General features: G+C 29.7%; 1 protein-coding gene across 1 annotated transcript; it reads right to left on the reverse strand.

Moving 5' to 3' along the window:
• Positions 656–3,960, reverse strand: LOC109357886 (indole-3-pyruvate monooxygenase YUCCA2-like). The gene is made up of 4 exons (XM_019601942.1): positions 2,828–3,960; positions 1,919–2,167; positions 1,465–1,587; positions 656–1,159 (listed from the first exon to the last, which is right to left on the reverse strand). The coding sequence occupies exons 1-4, from the start codon at positions 3,530–3,532 to the stop codon at positions 998–1,000; spliced, it is 1,239 nt and encodes a 412-aa protein (XP_019457487.1). The 5' UTR covers positions 3,533–3,960; the 3' UTR covers positions 656–997.

Here is an 18,477-nt window from a genome sequence, read left to right on the forward strand (position 1 = left end):
TTTTTGTTTAAGATAAAATAAATAAATTTTATCAATCAGTATTTGAGTTTTATGGTTTATTTATATTCTTTTATAATCAAGCACATAAAATATCGAATTCAATGTTAATACTAGACTAGGGCAACACATATCGAGCTGGTTGAATTTTCAACCTTAATTTGTCAGCATTCATTAATTGGAAGATCGATATATACAGGCCATCAAATGTTAGCACCGGAAGACATGAATGAATCATTTAAGTGTAACAACCTTCTTATTACATTATTTATCATTTATTTTTATTATTATTATTTAAAAGTAGTAATAATTAATAAATTGATGACATAAAATACATTGACAATGAAATTAATAGAAAAGGCTGAGCAATCTGGCAATGAAAATAATGAATAAAGTCATTCGTTTAACTTGTAAAATATTTCTAGAAGAGTAACATGCATTAAGTTTTTTTAGATAAGCAAAGGGTTACTTTCATCTTCATGGGATCTGGGACCATTTCATATTCCTAATGAACTTTTCCTTTTTAAGTTTTTATTATGCCTTTCCCCATTATTTTCCATCAGAATAAGAGTTTTTTTATGGTCCCCAACATAATAAATAAATGAAAGCATGAAATTATCTCTGATCATAAATAATTAATTTACTGAAGAAGGTAAATTTGGTGGATGCATTACATAATTTCTATACGCTCTTCCTCCATTGTAAGAGACATCAATCAGCACAACCTAGGAATACAAATCAATATTGAGAAAAAAAATATGTAGCAACCCCTTTTTTCCTAAAAAAAATTAAACTAGCTAGACAGGTAGATATACAAATCTCTAATATGACAAATACCTAATTAATTTCAACCCAACCAAACTAAAAAATACACACAAAACAAATCTCCTTTTCTTCTTTGGCGCATTTTCCTTTTTCTAAGCCTAAAACATTTTTGTATATTTCTCACACACTTGATGCAAGTGAATTCAAATACATGTGTGGCTTCCTCAACAGCTTTCTAGATATGTACAATATCTTCAGCAATCCTCTTTGCATCAATAGATGCACCAAGCAGGCCCCTTTTAGTGAAACCCACAGCATATAGTCCATTTTCACCTTTCCATCCATTTGGGAATGCTTTCTTCGGCAACCCATCTTTCGAACTGAACATGTCACTGCCCTACAATAATATATATCACTAATCAGAGTAAGCACCGAAAGAAGAGTTAAATTTGATATTTGGTTAAGGTAAAAGATACTTATTATTTTAACCAAATGTATACCTTATGTGATAAGTAATTACTATAAAACTATTTTTTTTTTAAATTAATCGACGATGATGATGCATACAAACAAGAATGCTAGATAGAAATTATCTACCCCCACAAATTTATTGTGTTGTGAAAATATGAAATAATATGTGTGGATAACATTGTTGGAACCAAAATTAAGCCGAAGTTAGAAATAGAGAATTAAAGGATTCACCTTTAACCAAGAGGGTACATTGCTCTTGTAGCCAGTTGCTAGAATGATGGCATCAAAGTTCTCAACTTTTCCATCAACAAACTCCACTGTATGTTTTGCTAGTCGTTTAATTCCCCGGCAAACCTATACATATCAGACAACATTTGATGTTGGAAATAATGAAACAGAAAAATGTGTTCATCTTAGTTTTAAAACTTTGTTGACTAAGACAAGGAACAGAACATGATGATAACTCTTTTGGGGTCTATCACATCATTGTACACCACAAATATGTTACAAAAATATAGTTGAAGTATACATTTTTTTGGTGAGATTAACTATAATCAAATGGTAAAAATTGTACCTACGTTAAATTTCTTTGGTTATAAAAATAATAAATAAAAAAGATAAAATGTATAAATGTGTTTATTCAAGCCTTTTGGATTTGACAAGGGGTGGATAGAATCTTTCTTACCTTAATATTTCCACTTCTAATTTGAGCAAGTGTCCCAACATCCAAAACTGGTGTCTTGCCATTCAAGTTCTTGAGTTCTAGAGGACCAAGTTTGGGACGATTTAGTCCAAATTGAGATGTGTCCCCAAGCATAAGATGTGACATTATAAGTAAAAATTGATCCACAAAACGTATAGGGAAACACTTCAGCAAGCACATAGATAAACCAAAAGTTGATTTCCCAAACATCTGCTGTGGCAATATATGCACCTGCAATAATGAAAAAGATAAAAAGTGGGGAAAAAATAAAAATTTGTTGAGAACCTTTTTGGGAAATGGGAGGCATGAGACTAATGGCAATCATCTTTTGATGCTTCTAGATATAACTGTAAAAACTGGCAGTGATTTATTCTAACTCGAAGGTCATTTATTCTAAGATTTTTGGATGCTGATCTTGTTTGCGCATGCAAATAGCTAGATTCCCATGAAGTAAGAGAAGAATGACACAAACTTTTGAAGAGTTCTAGACTTCTAGTTATAACAAATATAGTTTTATAGTATAGACTGTGCTTTCACTCTGTAGTAGCCAGCTTTATCAAAAAACATGTTACACTAATATTTGCAAGTACTTTTCTATATCGTTGCACCTCAAATTAAGAATATTTATGTATATACTCATACCAATTATATTGAAATTGAAAAATATATATGTGACAAAATTAGAATGTAAATGTGTGTATGCATAATCTGATATGAACTGGGCTGAGTTATAATTAGTGGTAAAAAAATGTTGATGTAGTAAAAGTGACGCAATGCATTTGTAAGTGTGCAAGTATATGATGGAAGTTAGTATCCCAACTCTGCATTAATCATAAGAACTTTGCTATGAAAACAAAATGATATTGAGTTTAGGTTTACTCAGTTACTCACTGTATCTCTAACAACAAGGGATGGGCGTGCATTATGGTTGCAAAGATCCAAACAAACCTCCATTCCTGAATTCCCACACCCCACCACCAAAACATTCTTCCCACTAAACATACTACCACTCTTATAAAAGCTAGTATGTAACATAGTCCCTTCAAATTTATCCATTCCTTCAATTTGAGGCACTACTTCCTCAGCATTCTCACCAGTAGCTACTATCAGCCATTGAGAAACATATTCCACCTCCTCCTTATTTTTCATTCCCTTTGTCTTCACCCTCCAAAATCCACATCTATGATCAAATTCAGCACTAACCACAGTAGTACTAAAAGCTGGTTTAACATCAAAATAATCAGCATAGTTTTTCAAGTATGCCAAAAATTGTTGCTTTGTTGGATAAGAGGGAAAGTTTTTAGGAAATGGCATAAGAGGGAGTTGACAGAATTGCTTTGGAAGATGAAGGCGAAGACGATCATAAGTCTTAAGCTTCCACATTGAAGCTAAGCAATCAGATTTTTCAAGGATTAGGCTTTGAATACCTTTTTGTTTAAGGCATGCTGCTGATGCTAGCCCAGAGGGACCAGCACCCACTATTACTGGCCCCGGTACCCATATTGGAGAATTACTAACCCTTTTGTCCATGACCTTTATCTTGTGGTGATAGCAATCATGGACACTTTTGGCTTCTAGTTCCTTCAAGTAATCCATGAAACTTTTCAAGAAAAAAATTGTTGCAAATAGTGTTATCAATGTAAGAGTTGTGTCCTTGTATAAGTCACTCTTATTTCCAATAAAACAGGAGGGGAAATGGGTTGGAGTGAAGGGTAAGAGTATATAAGACTGTTTCAAGAATTTGAAGCTGGCAATGCTTCAATAGATGTAGAGTTCATGCCATAATTGAAACAGAACTCATTAAATTTGTGATGAGATAAAGGGTGGTTTAATGTGAAGATGGAAATAGAAATATATGTGGAATATTTAGGTTTTTGGTAATATAGGACTCTAAAGGTTTGGTTTGCTTCTGTGAACTGAGGCTGAGAGTATGAGTTTTAGTTTTGCTCAATGTAGGAGAAAGAGGTAAGTAACAGAGGAGCAGGAGGAACAGCTAGACAACAAGAAAGTCACAAGGAATTCTTCTACTGGGGTAAGTGCGGTTCTCTCTCTCTATATATATGAATTGGTAAGTGCCATCAGTAGGGATGGCAACTGCTGCGGGTATTTGTGGGTACTCGTACGAGTAGCAAGTATTTGCGAGTACCAATAAATTTTTAATTTTAATTATATATTTATATAATTTATAATAATTAATATGTAAAAATAATTATTATGTGAATAATATAATAAATTTATGATTATAGTAAAATATATATAATTTATTATGAGATAATAACAAAAAAAAAATATATATATATATATATAATCTTCAAATAATAATAAATATATATATAAAAATTTAACTAAAACTAAATATATAAATTTGTGGATACCCGTGAGACGGATATCACAAAATTCACTCCCGCCCACAAGCTATTATTGCGAGTACCCGTTATGAGTATTTCCACTAGTACTTACGGATCGGTTTTTTTACTATCGCTACCCATGAGTGTGCTTAAGGGGATTTGAGTACGTTGCTAAGTGCCTGTGACTCTGTGAGTGTGCATAAGGGGATTTGAGGACGTGGGACACGGCGATGAGGAATCCAGGAATCTAGATGGGTGTCCATATCATTTTTTGGACTAAATGAAAATATATTGATTAAAAAATTTAAATATTTATTATTATTGTTTTAGTATTATTAGTCTAGAATAATATATAAGATAAGATTTGAGATAATGGATTTCTGTTTGGAATCAATATCCTTTCTAATAACAGATAGAGATAAAAATATCTAAAACATATAAATTCGTAAACATATTACATTATTTTGAAATAAAATAATTTAAAAAAATATCAAACCTTCATCACTATTATTCTAGTACTGAATTGACTGACACCTCCTGAGAGTATTAAACTTGTGATGAGTGTGCTTAAGGGATTTGAGCATGTAGGACAATTCTCTATTCTATATATGTTAGTACTAGTTAACATTAACCAACAACATTTCCTCCACCCAAAAAAACATAATTAAGTACACTAAGGGGTGAGATCAAACATTCTAGCTAAATACAGGCAGATTCTTAGATCCTATAATGATGCGTTGAATAGTACTTTCAACTAAACACAATATATGCTTTTTTCCAATGTTTAGAAGCTAGGTCCATACACTATCACTTTTGTCAAACAACCACTTCATTAAAAATTTGGAAGTTATTCTAATTTTTATTGAAGTTAATGAGCATAAAAGAGTCCTCAAAGCACATTTAAATAATGTGCATGATTCTTATTTTGTAAAGGCAGAAATACACACCATAACAAGTAGAGTAACATTATATGATGGATGGGCAATGTATAAATCTTTTAAACTACCAATTTATAAATTTTTTTCTCAGTCATATAATGTAAATGTCTCATTCCATATCAATTCAGAGAGAATAAATCATATATTGTGTTTATCTCACTCACACTTGATTCCCATCTATCACACTTAAAAGTGGTGAACATAATAATGCATCATTATCTCCCAAATTTCTGTATTTGGACACCTATATCTTGATTGCAAAAGGGTTTATATTTTTTTTGCTCAAATTTTTACATCAAAATTGAATATCCAGTCATTTAAGGGTTCTCGGTGGAATGTAAATGTGAATGAAAGACTACATTTTCAAGTACCAAACTCATAATCACACTAAGTTGTCAATAGAACTAGCATGCCCCCATTCCTTTTCAGAATGTTTAATTTATCACCTTGTTTTCTGTATTTTTATAGTTATATATTACTTCAAACATAATAAATTAACTAACAATGCATTGGCCTAGTGATGTCTCACTAAATCTCATGATGACCAAAAGGTCAAATGTTCGATTTCTAGGATAAACACTTGTTAGGAGGGGCAGTCAAACACTACCCAAAAATGTGAGAGGATAATAGTATAAAAAAAAACATAATAAATTAGGTATCTTAGTTTTTCCATGGTTCCATTTCGTTAATGAACTCCCTTTTAATATGTGCACACAAAAGCCCATTGATGATTTCCTCGATTTAGATTTTTATATTGTTTATACATATATTAGATATGTTCTTTTTGTCTGCAAATATATATAACTACTATATCTTCTCAAATGACTCTCATTTAAAGTTCGAATACTTTTAGAAAAAATGACCATCAATATTACATTTACATTGATACTAAATATAAAATCAGAATGTCTTTTACTTCTCATCTAGATTCTTTTACATTACCACATAAATGCATAGTTTTTTTGTCACTTTTCAGAGAGTTTTTTTTGTTATTAATATGTGCGTGCACAGCTATTTTTGTACAACTTCAAGTCTTATCATATTTTAAAGTTGTCGCCTTGTGTTATAAAATTAAACTTGCTCAAACTTGAAGAATAGTTTTGGCACAAAACATTGTTGGAAATATTGTACCTTCTTAAAATTGATTCCTTGACATATACCTCAATGCAAAACAAAACACGCCCCACATTTGCAGTAGTATCCAAAGGAAAAAGATCTTCTATCTCAAAAAGACTTTGTCCTCATTTTTTTAACTAATAGTATTTCCCAAAATAATATAAAATATTAATTGATATATTTTATAATTTTTTTTCCCATTTGATTGGCTTAGTACACTATTGAAGACACTAATATGTACAGAAGATCTTCATCTGTATCCAACCCTGGCCCCTCCAAGATACATGTTTTTTCTCTGCGCTCCAGCTTTGAGGCAATGAGGTTCTGTTGGATGAATATTTTTCGTTGGAAGTTAGAAGCTTTGATTGGATATTTCATGAGGTATGCTACATGGTAAACTCATTAGTTATGTTAGGGAGAGTACCATGAATTGTGATATAAGTAATTACTATATAGCAACAAGGTTATAATCAATGAGGAAGATTGTAGGCCATTGATGGTGGCCATGATCAGCACGTTGAGTCTGACAAAGTATTCTCTAGGTACTTGTTATTCTTTGATCAAAGCTATAGTCTTTCGCTTCATGATATTAGAATCCCTTTGCGACAGCATGATGCCATCTTCTATGTAATGCAATTTCAAATTAAAGCTAGTTTTGATGTTCATCTTTAACATTTCCCAAGCATCCTCTTAACGAATTTTTTAATGAATCATAAGCTGGTAGCATGCGTGGTTCTGTGCAAGTGCCAAGAAAAGGGGTTAAATTATTTTTGCTACCAGTCATCTTGAAAATAAATACAAACTCATTACAAGATCTTGTTGCCAATAAATTGATCACATCAAATTCAATACATTTCACTTCACAGAGAAATCTTGCACGTTTCTTTTCTAGAGGTAAAACAAGTAATCGTAACCATGACATGGACTTGACTCACTTGAGTAATAGAAAATCAAAGTAAACTTTAATATAAACAATACATTAATTTGTTCCTTGATAATTGAAATATTGGTCAATTTCGTTTCTCACTTTGTACAAATTTTTTTAGAACATGAAGATTTTATTAAAGAACACATGTACATTAAAAGAAAACATAAAAAAATTAACTCCAAGGCCTAGAACCCTAAGAAGAATTACAAAAAAACCAGAAACACCAATTACCTAAGAATGCAGCTATCGATAACATAAAGCAAACAATCAGATTAGAAATCCATTCAAATCAAGTCATAGAATAACATTTGATTTTTTTGGTCCAAAGCCAAAACTTCAATTTTATCTCGTCCATGCAGAAACTTCTCCATACACTTCCTCTTATTATTAAAGATAATGTTATTTCTACCTCATTATTTGTCAATTTAATCCTTGTAAGAACCTCCTAACTTTTTTTTATCAGAGATCATATTAACTAATAATATAGAAAGTCCAGAACCAAACTGATATTAGCATGCATGCATGGTTCCTCATGGGCTTTTCATCAAGATATAGATAACTGAAAAACTAAAACTCACAATTTAGACCTGTTTCTATGTGTATGCTTTTATTATATAATTTATTAATATGTATTCTATTTGTTATCAACCAGTAAATATTATATTATTTAAAAATATCTTTAGGAACGGTTTCTGTATTATTCTAAAATATTATATTATTCAAACAGTAAATATTATAAAAAATTATGTTTCTATTGAATGGTCAAGACTAATAGTATTTTATTTAAATTAAACAACTTACCAACATTTTTATAACAAGTGTAGTTCATCTGTCCAGATTCATCCACACTTGATGAGTTAGGTTCACTACAGATGAATCTGAGTGGGCACTGGGCACCATATATTCCACCATCTTTTACCCTTTACAGGAACCACTGAGAATAATATGCGAAACATTTATGCACTTTTACATTGAAAGCGTGATTAGACATTTGTAGCAATGTTTCTTTTCTTTTTGGTTGGATTATGGATATAATATTAAGTCCTAAATTTAGGTTTTGAATGTTTAATGGTGGTGTTATCTACGTGAAATGGTGACATTGGTAGCGTGTAGGTACTGAGGGTTCATATTTTACTTTGTTATGGGGGTAAGCGATTCCATTTTAAACCGTGAAACTAACGGAACTGAATCGAAGTATCGTAAAATATGGTCGGTTCGGTTTCGTGGTTCGATTCGGTTATTTTTTAATGAACAATTTATGTTCGGTTCGTTTTATGGTTTTAGAAATTTAGGAATTGTTGGAACCGAAACACATAATAAAGAAATATATACTATGGATTAGAGAATGATGTTTTATTATTGTTTAAATTCTTCAACAAACTTTCTAACTTAAATTATTATTTTTTGTGTGAATTTGTAGTATTATATATGTTACTAAATTGTAATTAAGTTAGTATTATATGTGTTATTAGTTAGTAAATTGTTTCCTAATGTCTTGATAATTTGAAACATATTTTTAACTTTTGTGATATTAAGTTTGAAATTAAACTAACATATATTATATATTGTTGTTATACATGTATTCTTACATGTGCTACTAATTGTGAAATGTAAGGTTATAAATATAAATATTATATATATATATACATATTACTATCATGAATTATTGTTCTAAATATTACTAATCTATATATGTGTGTCACGCCCTGATTTTCAGTTACGCGACCTCTTAGAGTCGCCACTACATTTTATGGTTAAAAATGTAGAAAAATATTTAAAGCCCAATTACATTGGGCTTTTTGGATTGTGATATCCAGGTTCAGGAGTCGATTACGGATCGAGGAATGTATTAGCACCTCGTCCGCCCGTAATTAAATGATACCCTTGCCAATTGTATGATTTAAATACCCTTGAATTATTTAAATTTAAATTTGTGTACAACAAAATATTTATTTATTTTTATTTTTAAGTCTGACAATATTACTTGCTCTACGTATTCCTATACATATTAGGAAATCAAGACATACATAGTTCTAATTTTAAAATGGGTTGTCGGTAAAAATAATTAACTCCTTAAAAAGGCTGAATCAGCAGAAACTAATGTCTGCACCGCATCCATTTTAAAAAGGTTTGAAAATAATTATAATATCTTTTTTAGGCTTTTCATTATTAATTTAAGCATTAAAATACTTTAGTTTTTTTATTATTAATTTAGGAATTAAACACGACCTACCTCCACCCTTTGATTAATCCCAAAAAAATTAAATTTTGTTGTAAATAATGTTATGTGAAATCATTTCAAATTACACCACTCTTATTAAAAATAATTTTTAAATTGAACCATATTTTGAATTTGTGTAAATAGCAATATTTAATAATTATCTAATAAGGAGAATTTTACCACTTTTTGTTATTATTATTATTATTATTATTATAAACATAAATAAAAATATTGAATTTATTTTTATTTTGTTACAAACCACTTCTGGAAGATAATAGATAAATAAAAATGACATTTTTGATTTGTTAATAGGTTATAGTTTAATTATAAACATTAATATAAACATAACATAAAAGAAATAAATAAATAAATAACTAAACCTGATTTAGCTATAATCCAGTGCAACAGGGAGCACAGTAAGTGCTTGATGTGTCGCCTAAAGAGGATGAGAAAATGATCTTGTTGGATAGTGCCACGTGGCAGACGCTGGATGGACGCGAAAGTGAGAACATGGGGTCTCACTGCACACGGTTGTAGGGAATTACGGTCTAAGAAAGGAGGCCTAGATCTCCTACGGGAATGACCACGGACGTATGGTGCACCCTCCTCGCTGTCGTAACGTGACTGGATGGAGGATAGGCGCATTGCGTCTTGTGTGACTTGACCGCACTGGATTATAACTTATGAATGGGATACGGATCTCGTGCGTGAAAGTCCACACAAGCTGTGATGCAGTCGCCTACGTGTCACACTTGGGTTGGCTGTGTTGGCTGGTCAACGTATGCAGTGCAATGAAGACTAAGTCAACGGTGTAGATCGCAGGTGCACACTGCTTCACCTACACTTGCTGGAACTGGATCACACAGTAGGACTTTGGCAGCTCTCCCTTTCTTTTTCTAAACAGTGTTTCTCTTCTCTCTCTTTTGGGCAAAAATTGTTTACTTTGTGTAGTGTTTTTTTTATTCAAAGAACCAGCCCCTAACCTAATTCCAATACTCTATTTATACACAAAATTAAACCTAATCTAATCCTAAAAAAATGCTAACAACTCCCTATCTACTAACCCCATATCCCATTATAGTAGGCACCACCAAGTCAGATTTGACATGGTGTATATATATATTATTTTATTATCTTTTTTTATAAAAATACATTTTTAAACTTTGTTTATTTATTAAATTATTTATATATTCGAATTAAATAAATAAAAAATAACAAAAATATTTTTGAATATTCTAAACTATATCTTAAATTTATATTTTCTAAAAAAACTAAAAAAAATTTATTTTATTGTTTATTTGGAATTTAAAATCTCAGCTATTTTATTTATTTTTATAAATTCGATTTTAATTATAAAAATTAATAAAAAATATTTTAATTATCTTTTATTTCTTTTATAATATAAACTCGAAAAATAAATATAATATTTTTATCATTTTAGGATTTTTGAAATATCTTATTTACATTCATAATAAACCCAAAAATTCATAAATAAATTATTATTTTGAGAAAGTAATTACTTTTAAAATAAGTTGGTTTTTTTATGGGCCAGACAAAAATGGGTATTCACAATGTGTTACTAATTACGGACTGTATCATTATATGTGATAATTCATTTTTTTCGCCATCAATTACATAATTGTTATATATGTTATTAACAAACAATTATGAGTTTCAATTTTTTACACATTTATATATGATTCATAATTCTTGATAATAATTGTAGTAATTTTTATCCTTTTATGGATAAACAATATCTCTTATAATACATTTTGAATTTTCAATTGATACAAGATTTTTCATAAAAAAGTAATTGGAAAAACCATGGAACCCAACCGAATCATTAAAGAGCGGTTCAGTTCGGTTCTTATAGTTAAATTTGCAGTTAATTGAGCAGAACCGAACCATATATTTTTTATCGGTTCGGTTACTAAAATGCACAAAAAACCAAACCGAACCGAATTTTTACACCTCTACCCTTAACTCTTCTACCAATGGTTCTTTAGAGACTATGTGAAACCCTAATAATAAAGTTTGAATAAAAACTAATTTATAAATTTAAAATTGTAAGTATCAGAGTGCAACTAAGATGGAGTGAATTAGTTGTCTTAAAATAATGGTCGTTTTTTCTGCAAAATCAAAGTTAAAGTGCAGTGGAACAATATGCAAAAAAATAATAGGAAATAAAATGAAAGAGATAAGGAGAAGAGAGTACACAAGGAGTTTTAGACTGGTTCACCTTCTTGTCCACCGAAGACTACGTCCAGTACTCTTGCCACACAAGAGATTTTCCACTAAAAATTATGAGTTGCAATTACAATATCTCACCATGAGATCTCTATGTACCTTACACACTCCCTAATTCTTATACCCTTAGAAAACACATTTCCAAGTGAATCTATTCCCATTTCTTTTCACACCCCGTGAAAGAAAGAATTCTTTACAAGAATAAAGAATATTCAATTATGACAAATTGCCTTTACAAGTATGAAACTTATGTAACTTGCAATCCAAACCCTGAATATATATAGAAGTATATAATGCTCTTTGTAAAAGTCTTTGATACGCTTGAAGCAACTTTGCAAAAATTAACTTGAAAGTTTAAGAACAAGTTGCAAAAAGTTCAAAGATAAATTCTAAGAAAAAGTGTGAGAGCTTTTGAGAGTTGAGAGAAAATTGTATGAAAGTTGTGTTTGTTGTTTGTGTGAGAGTTTAGAGTCTTTATATAGAGTTTACAAACATCCTTTGAATGTTTTTGAAAGTGTATGAATAGAGTTTATAAACACCCTTTGAAGGTTTCTGAAAGTGTATGAGTTGTTTGGAGTGAAGAGATTTCGTTTGGAGTGAAAACCTTTCACTTTGAAATCTGAAAAATACTTGCAACAGTTCTCAGTAATGGGTTACTCATTTGAGTAATCGGTTACTCAAACTTTCTGTCCACTTGAAATTTGAATTTTACTTTGAGTAATCGGTTACTCACTTTGAGTAATCGGTTACTCAAACTTTCTGTCCAACAGATGCTTAAAAATTATTTTGAGTAATCGGTTACTCAGCTTTCAAAAATCATTTTTTTAGTTGGATAACTCTTTTCTCACATAACCTGTTACTCAATGAAGTAACCTGTTACACACTATTTTTGAAAAATGTTTTAAGTCTTTTAAAAGTGTCTCACATTTTCTAAAAAATAGTTTGAGCAATTATACTTGTATATACTTAAGAGTTTAGGATAGAAGTACTTACAAAGACTTAATCTAATGTCTTGAAGCTTTATCTTCATTTGTCTTCATAAGTCATCTTCTTTTTCTTCTTTTTGGTGATGTTGGTGTCTTCATCAAAACCGTGTCAAGGTCAGGATCAATATCTTCTTCACAAAAATTTCAAAGACTACAAAAACTTTATAATGAATATTTTACTACAATATAATGTCACAATAAATATTTTTTAAAATATTGCATTCCTATAAATGTTGTCTAATTCTGATATGTTATTATGACTATAATATAAAAATGCAATATATCCTTCCAAACAATATGTTGTTCGAATGACTTGACAAAGAAGGAAAATGACTTTCAGAATGATGTTAGCATATCTTATCTTTTATATAATTCCTTTTTGACAAACCGAGTCTGAAGTGAATATGAGTGAGTATTTAGATGTTTGTATAGTTATGGTGAATAAATTCGATGAAGGGGAGAATATATGTGATAAGTGAATATGATGCGATGAGAACATTGGTGAAAAGTGATCATGGTAATGGTGAAAAGTGAGCATGGTGATGGTGAAAATGGTTAGCAAATGAGGACAGTGATGAGAATAGTGGTGAACAAGGATAAGCATAGTGATGGTGAGGAGTGGCTATACCGTGAGAAGTGCATAAAGTTTCTTTAAACTTTATGTTTTTTATAAGTAGTTATTATCATTAATTAATTTTCTTCCCTAATTAGCTCTCAAACTTTATAAGTTGGTGACATTGGTCATTGTATTAATAGATTGTTATATTATTAATAGGGCAACAAAAAAACCATTACAAGACTCACAATAATATAAATGCAATAGTGTAGGTTAATTAACTTTAATATATTGAGGAAACTATCATCAAAATACAAAATTGATTAACAAGAAGAAGATAAGTAAATTTTAAAGATGAAATTAATTAATGTGGTAATATTGCATATATAAAATAAAATAAAAATAATAATGTTGAGGTTAAAATAAAATACATAATTTAAATTTTGTTTTTGCTATTAATTTAACATTATCTTTATGTAGTTAGTGACCAATTTCACCCAATGTTAAAATTTAAGAGATAATTAGGAAGAAAAAATAGTTTATAACGACTTGAAAAATACAAACTTTTATGGTGTCTTTATAAAAAAAATCTTTTACGTAGTGTTATGCAAGTTTGACTGGACGGTTTATTCAATCCGATCAGTCAGTTCGACTTGTCTGACTGGTCCTTCAAACGATCTTAGTTCGCAAAGCTAGTCAAATGAGTATTTGAGTCGTTTTGGATCCTGAAAATTTTGGCTCAACCTGGTTAAACCGAGTTAACTCGGAATAACTAGATTCATTGACGTGAATGGTTTAATGAAGAAATAAGTATGGGCAAACAAAGGTACTTTGGTTTTCCATTCCTATTTCCACTTTGAAGCAAAGCAAACATAATTAATTTGAGAGCAAAACCTAGGATGAGACTTAGAATCCTCATATTGATATTGTTGTGGGTGAAGGTTCAAAAACATATTTAGAGCTCAAATTGTTTTATCATTTTCTTTTATACAACTTTCTTTTCTTTGTTAGTGTTTTCCTCTTCGATTCTTGTTGTAGGCTTCAAAGTTAAAATCAAAGCTTACTACTATAGAAGGATTCAGATTTTGTAGTGTTAGTAATAATAGGATATAAGATAGAGCCATGAAAAGAGAGATGAAGATCGTATAAGAGAATACACAAACAGAGAAATGAAGCGGTGTAAAGACTAAGAATGGGTGTTCATAGTCCAAATTAGGTACGGATAGGGAGGTGTAATAGTGCAATACAACCGGAAATATGTGTTAGATGTCTCTCTCTTTCTTCTCTCATTATTGACGCACTTGGGGCTTCTACTTTTCTGACCAGTCTTATCTATTATTCTCTATCAATGATTCAATTTTCTATTTATATATAATTAATTAAATATTTTTAATGTGATATGTAATTATTAATTATATATGAAGTTGTTTGTTCTAATGGAATGGTTAAAGTGATTAAAACCTATACATAACATCTTCTAGTTGATGTCCGAATTGAATATTATAATATTGCTTTTAAGAAAAGTCCAACAATTCTTATTGGGCCAGATTTTAATTGGGTTGGGGGAGAAGAGTGTTGGTTTTAGTGACGGTACATACTTCTACCGTTTTTATGAGACTAGCAATGATGAAAAGCCTGGTGGGCTTATGTTTTTCGTTTGAAATAAAGAAAAAACGAATATCATTTTTTAAAAATTATTAGAAATTTTAATTAATAATTTTGTTGGTGTATTAACTCCATAAATTAATTCAGTAATATTATTATTCTCTTGCAATATAAAAAGGATAAATTTGTGTAGCAAACATTTAATTTGGAGAGTTTTCATTTAATTTTTTTTTAGGATTTCATATAATTAACATTTTTTTGGAAACACAAAAGGGTTAAATTTTGTAATAATGCATTTAAATTGAGAGAGTATCACATTTTTATTATCTCTCTTACAAACATTTTTTTATCAAAACTTTTGAAACCTTAGTGCCTCCTAAGCTTATTGTGGTTGTCATCTCCAGTACCTCTGACATATCTTCAAACATGACTTCTGTTTATGACTTCATATTTGTGTTTGTCACTTAGGTTTGTGAGTTAGCTATTTTCTTTTTTGGTGTCATTTTCCATCCTTCTTATCAATTCAAGTAATTTGAATGAATATTTTTCATTTGTCGATTTAAGCTTTAAACTTTCATGTTGAAAGTTATTTATTTTTTTGAGTAAAGTAGTTAGTACTGCTGAATATATGAGTAATAGGCTAACACACATAACTTATTTATTTTTTGATATTTTATTCTTCATTTGTAGCATCTTTTTAAGAGTAAAAAATACAACCACGCGATCTAAAGAAACTCTAACTTTACCGGGTTAATTTGGTTTGGATTAAGCCATTATAAATATAGCATCTCGAACCAATTCGAATTGAACAAATTTCATTGGTTCTGATGCTTATTGTCCTCTAAATTCAAACCAAACTCAATTTTTTCATTCATGTTTAATAAACAAAAATTAAAGAATAAACTTATTTCATTTCAGCCCTCGTTTAAGACGAAACGATGATAGACACTATCACGCTCCAGGAACATATGCATAATAATTGCCTAATAGTACGAATGCAAAAATATACTCTTTATTTTATATTTTCTTGCAAATGCGTCATTTACAAGAAAAATAAAATAATGTTTTTTATCCTTTCAGACAATGACTTTCATTGTATTAACAATTGGCCAGTCGACAAGTATCACATTGGGTTGCTCATTTAATAAAAAAATTGTAATCAGAATTGAAAGTCATTAGAGGATTAGAAATTTCATATAATAAAACAGGTTATGATGTCTATTTAGACCGTGACACATGAAACAAGATAGTTTGAATTAAAATTTGGAAAAATATTATCTTCTCATGTCTGCGGGAAAAAATGATTGCTTAATTACAAAATAAATATGATTTAGTGTTACCTAATTGGGTCAAAATATAAGTGGTTTCTATCTTAAGTGAACTTTACTTTCCTCAGAAAACTAGGGTTCAAATCATGAGTCACTACATTAAAAAAAAGGTTATATTTGACCATGACTCTGGCAAAACCATTAATAGACAATTGTGGTTCATGAGCTGTAGGTCATCATATCCATACTCATATGACTCGGTAAAGACCTTATCATGGAAAACATTTATTTTAATAATAAATGTGTCATAACTTTTTAGTTCTTCTTTATTGTTTTTAATACAAAACTTATACGGAGGTAGAGATAATCTATAAAAATAGAAACGGTTGATTTTGAATAGTATAAAATTTGAAGTTTGAGATATTTAAAGAAGGGTAGAAAATTAATTTGGTTCACTAAATTTTTTGTGTTTACTAAAAAATTATTTTGGTTCATTATAATTTTTCTGTTTACTAAAATGATCTATGAAAAATTTAAAAAGCTCCAAAATTATCTAAAAATATAAAGTGTGAGCTAACTAAATTATTTTTAATATTATTTATGATCTTTGATAGTAATTATTTTAGCTCAAATTCACGACGTGTAAATACAATTTTAAAATATCAAATTAATATATGCAAAAATTTATAATAAACAAAGTAAATATTCAAGAGTTAGTTATAACATCAGTAATTTGCTTATTAAAAATTGAGATGTTCAAGTCCAATCTATCTTTAAAGAGCAAAATAATTTGACGACCACATGCTTAAACTTAGTTTCGGAACGATTGATAATATTGAAATTATGGAACTCTACCTACAATAGCGTGCAATATCCTCAACATAAATCTCACCTTAATTTTTAGCCTTTTTTTTTAGAGTTTAAAATCTACTCAATATGAATATAAAGTTTTTTATATTGTTTATATATCATCTACCATTAATTTATATTATTTTTGTTTTAGAGTCAATTGTAATTAACTTATGAATGATAAATAATTTACAATATAAAAAATACTTATATTATCAGTGCATATATATTAAAATCATTTCTTTATTCTTTTTTCCATTGTTCCATAAAAAAAGCAATTAAATATTCAGTATCTAACATAATTATTATAGTGGAGCCCACGTGAGTAGCACGAGCCGAGAAAGGGTCCCCTCCCTAAAAAGCGAAAAGACCAAAGGCTTTGTCCCAAATATGAGGCAGTGACCCCATTTCTTCTTTCTTTTTTTCATTGTCTCCATTATTGGAAATTTGGTGGGTCCCACTTTCTCCTCGATATGCTGCTATTCCATGACGCGTGTCCTGGTTACCATCCTGGGTAACATGGTTCGGGTCCCACATGATCAATCCCTCGCAAGCTTACGTCGTCACCTCTCAACCGATCTGGTTCTTAATCAGAACGTGCCTTGCTCTGATTACTCCCCAAAATGTTTGTTTAATACTTTATGTTAATAGAAAGATAAATACTATAAAATAATAAATAAAAAATAATATGATAAAATATTTTTATTTTTTTGTAAACAGTGTAATAATACTTTTAACATTAAAAATATAAGGAAAATTAAATACTTGTTTCTTTATTAATGAAGAACATCACTTATGGGTTCTTACCTTTTCTTTTATATTTTATCTTTTTTATTTCTTTCAATCTCGACATCATCAATCACAACCTATGTCTCATTTTATTACTCCACTTTTGACAAATATTATCCTTTGATTTAAATATAAAAGCAACTGTCTGGAGTTTGGTGATAAATTTTAGAAAATTATTTAATACCGCTAGCTAGATTAAGTCTGTAAATAAATTAAAAACCTCTCAGGGTGTTACTGTTGTTGTTGACTCTCTGCCTCGCTGCAATATGTTGGGTATTTTAATTTAGTCTACGGAAATTTTTGTGTTATCTTATCGTATTGGGGTTAGTGTTATTAGGGGATGATCTTCTCTAGGACAGGTGGGGTAGTTTGCCCCCTCAAATATTTTAAAAAAATATTATAGAGTATTATTTTTGGTATATTTTAAAATTTAACAACAAAACTTAAGGATAAAAGTGTAATATTTATGTACTATTAATATAAAAATTTATATACATTCATTACATCATCCATCGTTCTTTAGATTAATTTTTTTAAGGAGTTAATAAATATAGAATATGAATGGTAGGTGATGAACTGAAAAAGTATAAAATTCATACATTGTTAGTGCATATATTCTTCTCTCAAAGAATAATACTTCTACATAATTTATTGGACAAGAAAAAATTAAATATTCTCTTCAAAACTCTC

This window comes from Lupinus angustifolius, chromosome LG10 (assembly GCF_001865875.1).
Source record: "Lupinus angustifolius cultivar Tanjil chromosome LG10, LupAngTanjil_v1.0, whole genome shotgun sequence".
Classification (NCBI taxonomy): Eukaryota; Viridiplantae; Streptophyta; class Magnoliopsida; order Fabales; family Fabaceae; genus Lupinus; species Lupinus angustifolius.

Coding starts and splice junctions, on each gene's coding strand:
- LOC109357886 (XM_019601942.1), bottom strand. CDS start 3,532: ATGGATTACTTGAAGGAACTAGAAGCCAAAAGTGTCCATGATTGCTAT. Junction 2,168..2,827: donor CCCTTGTTGTTAGAGATACA/GTGAGTAACTGA, acceptor TCATTATTGCAG/GTGCATATATTGCCACAGCA. Junction 1,588..1,918: donor TTAGAAGTGGAAATATTAAG/GTAAGAAAGATT, acceptor TGATATGTATAG/GTTTGCCGGGGAATTAAACG.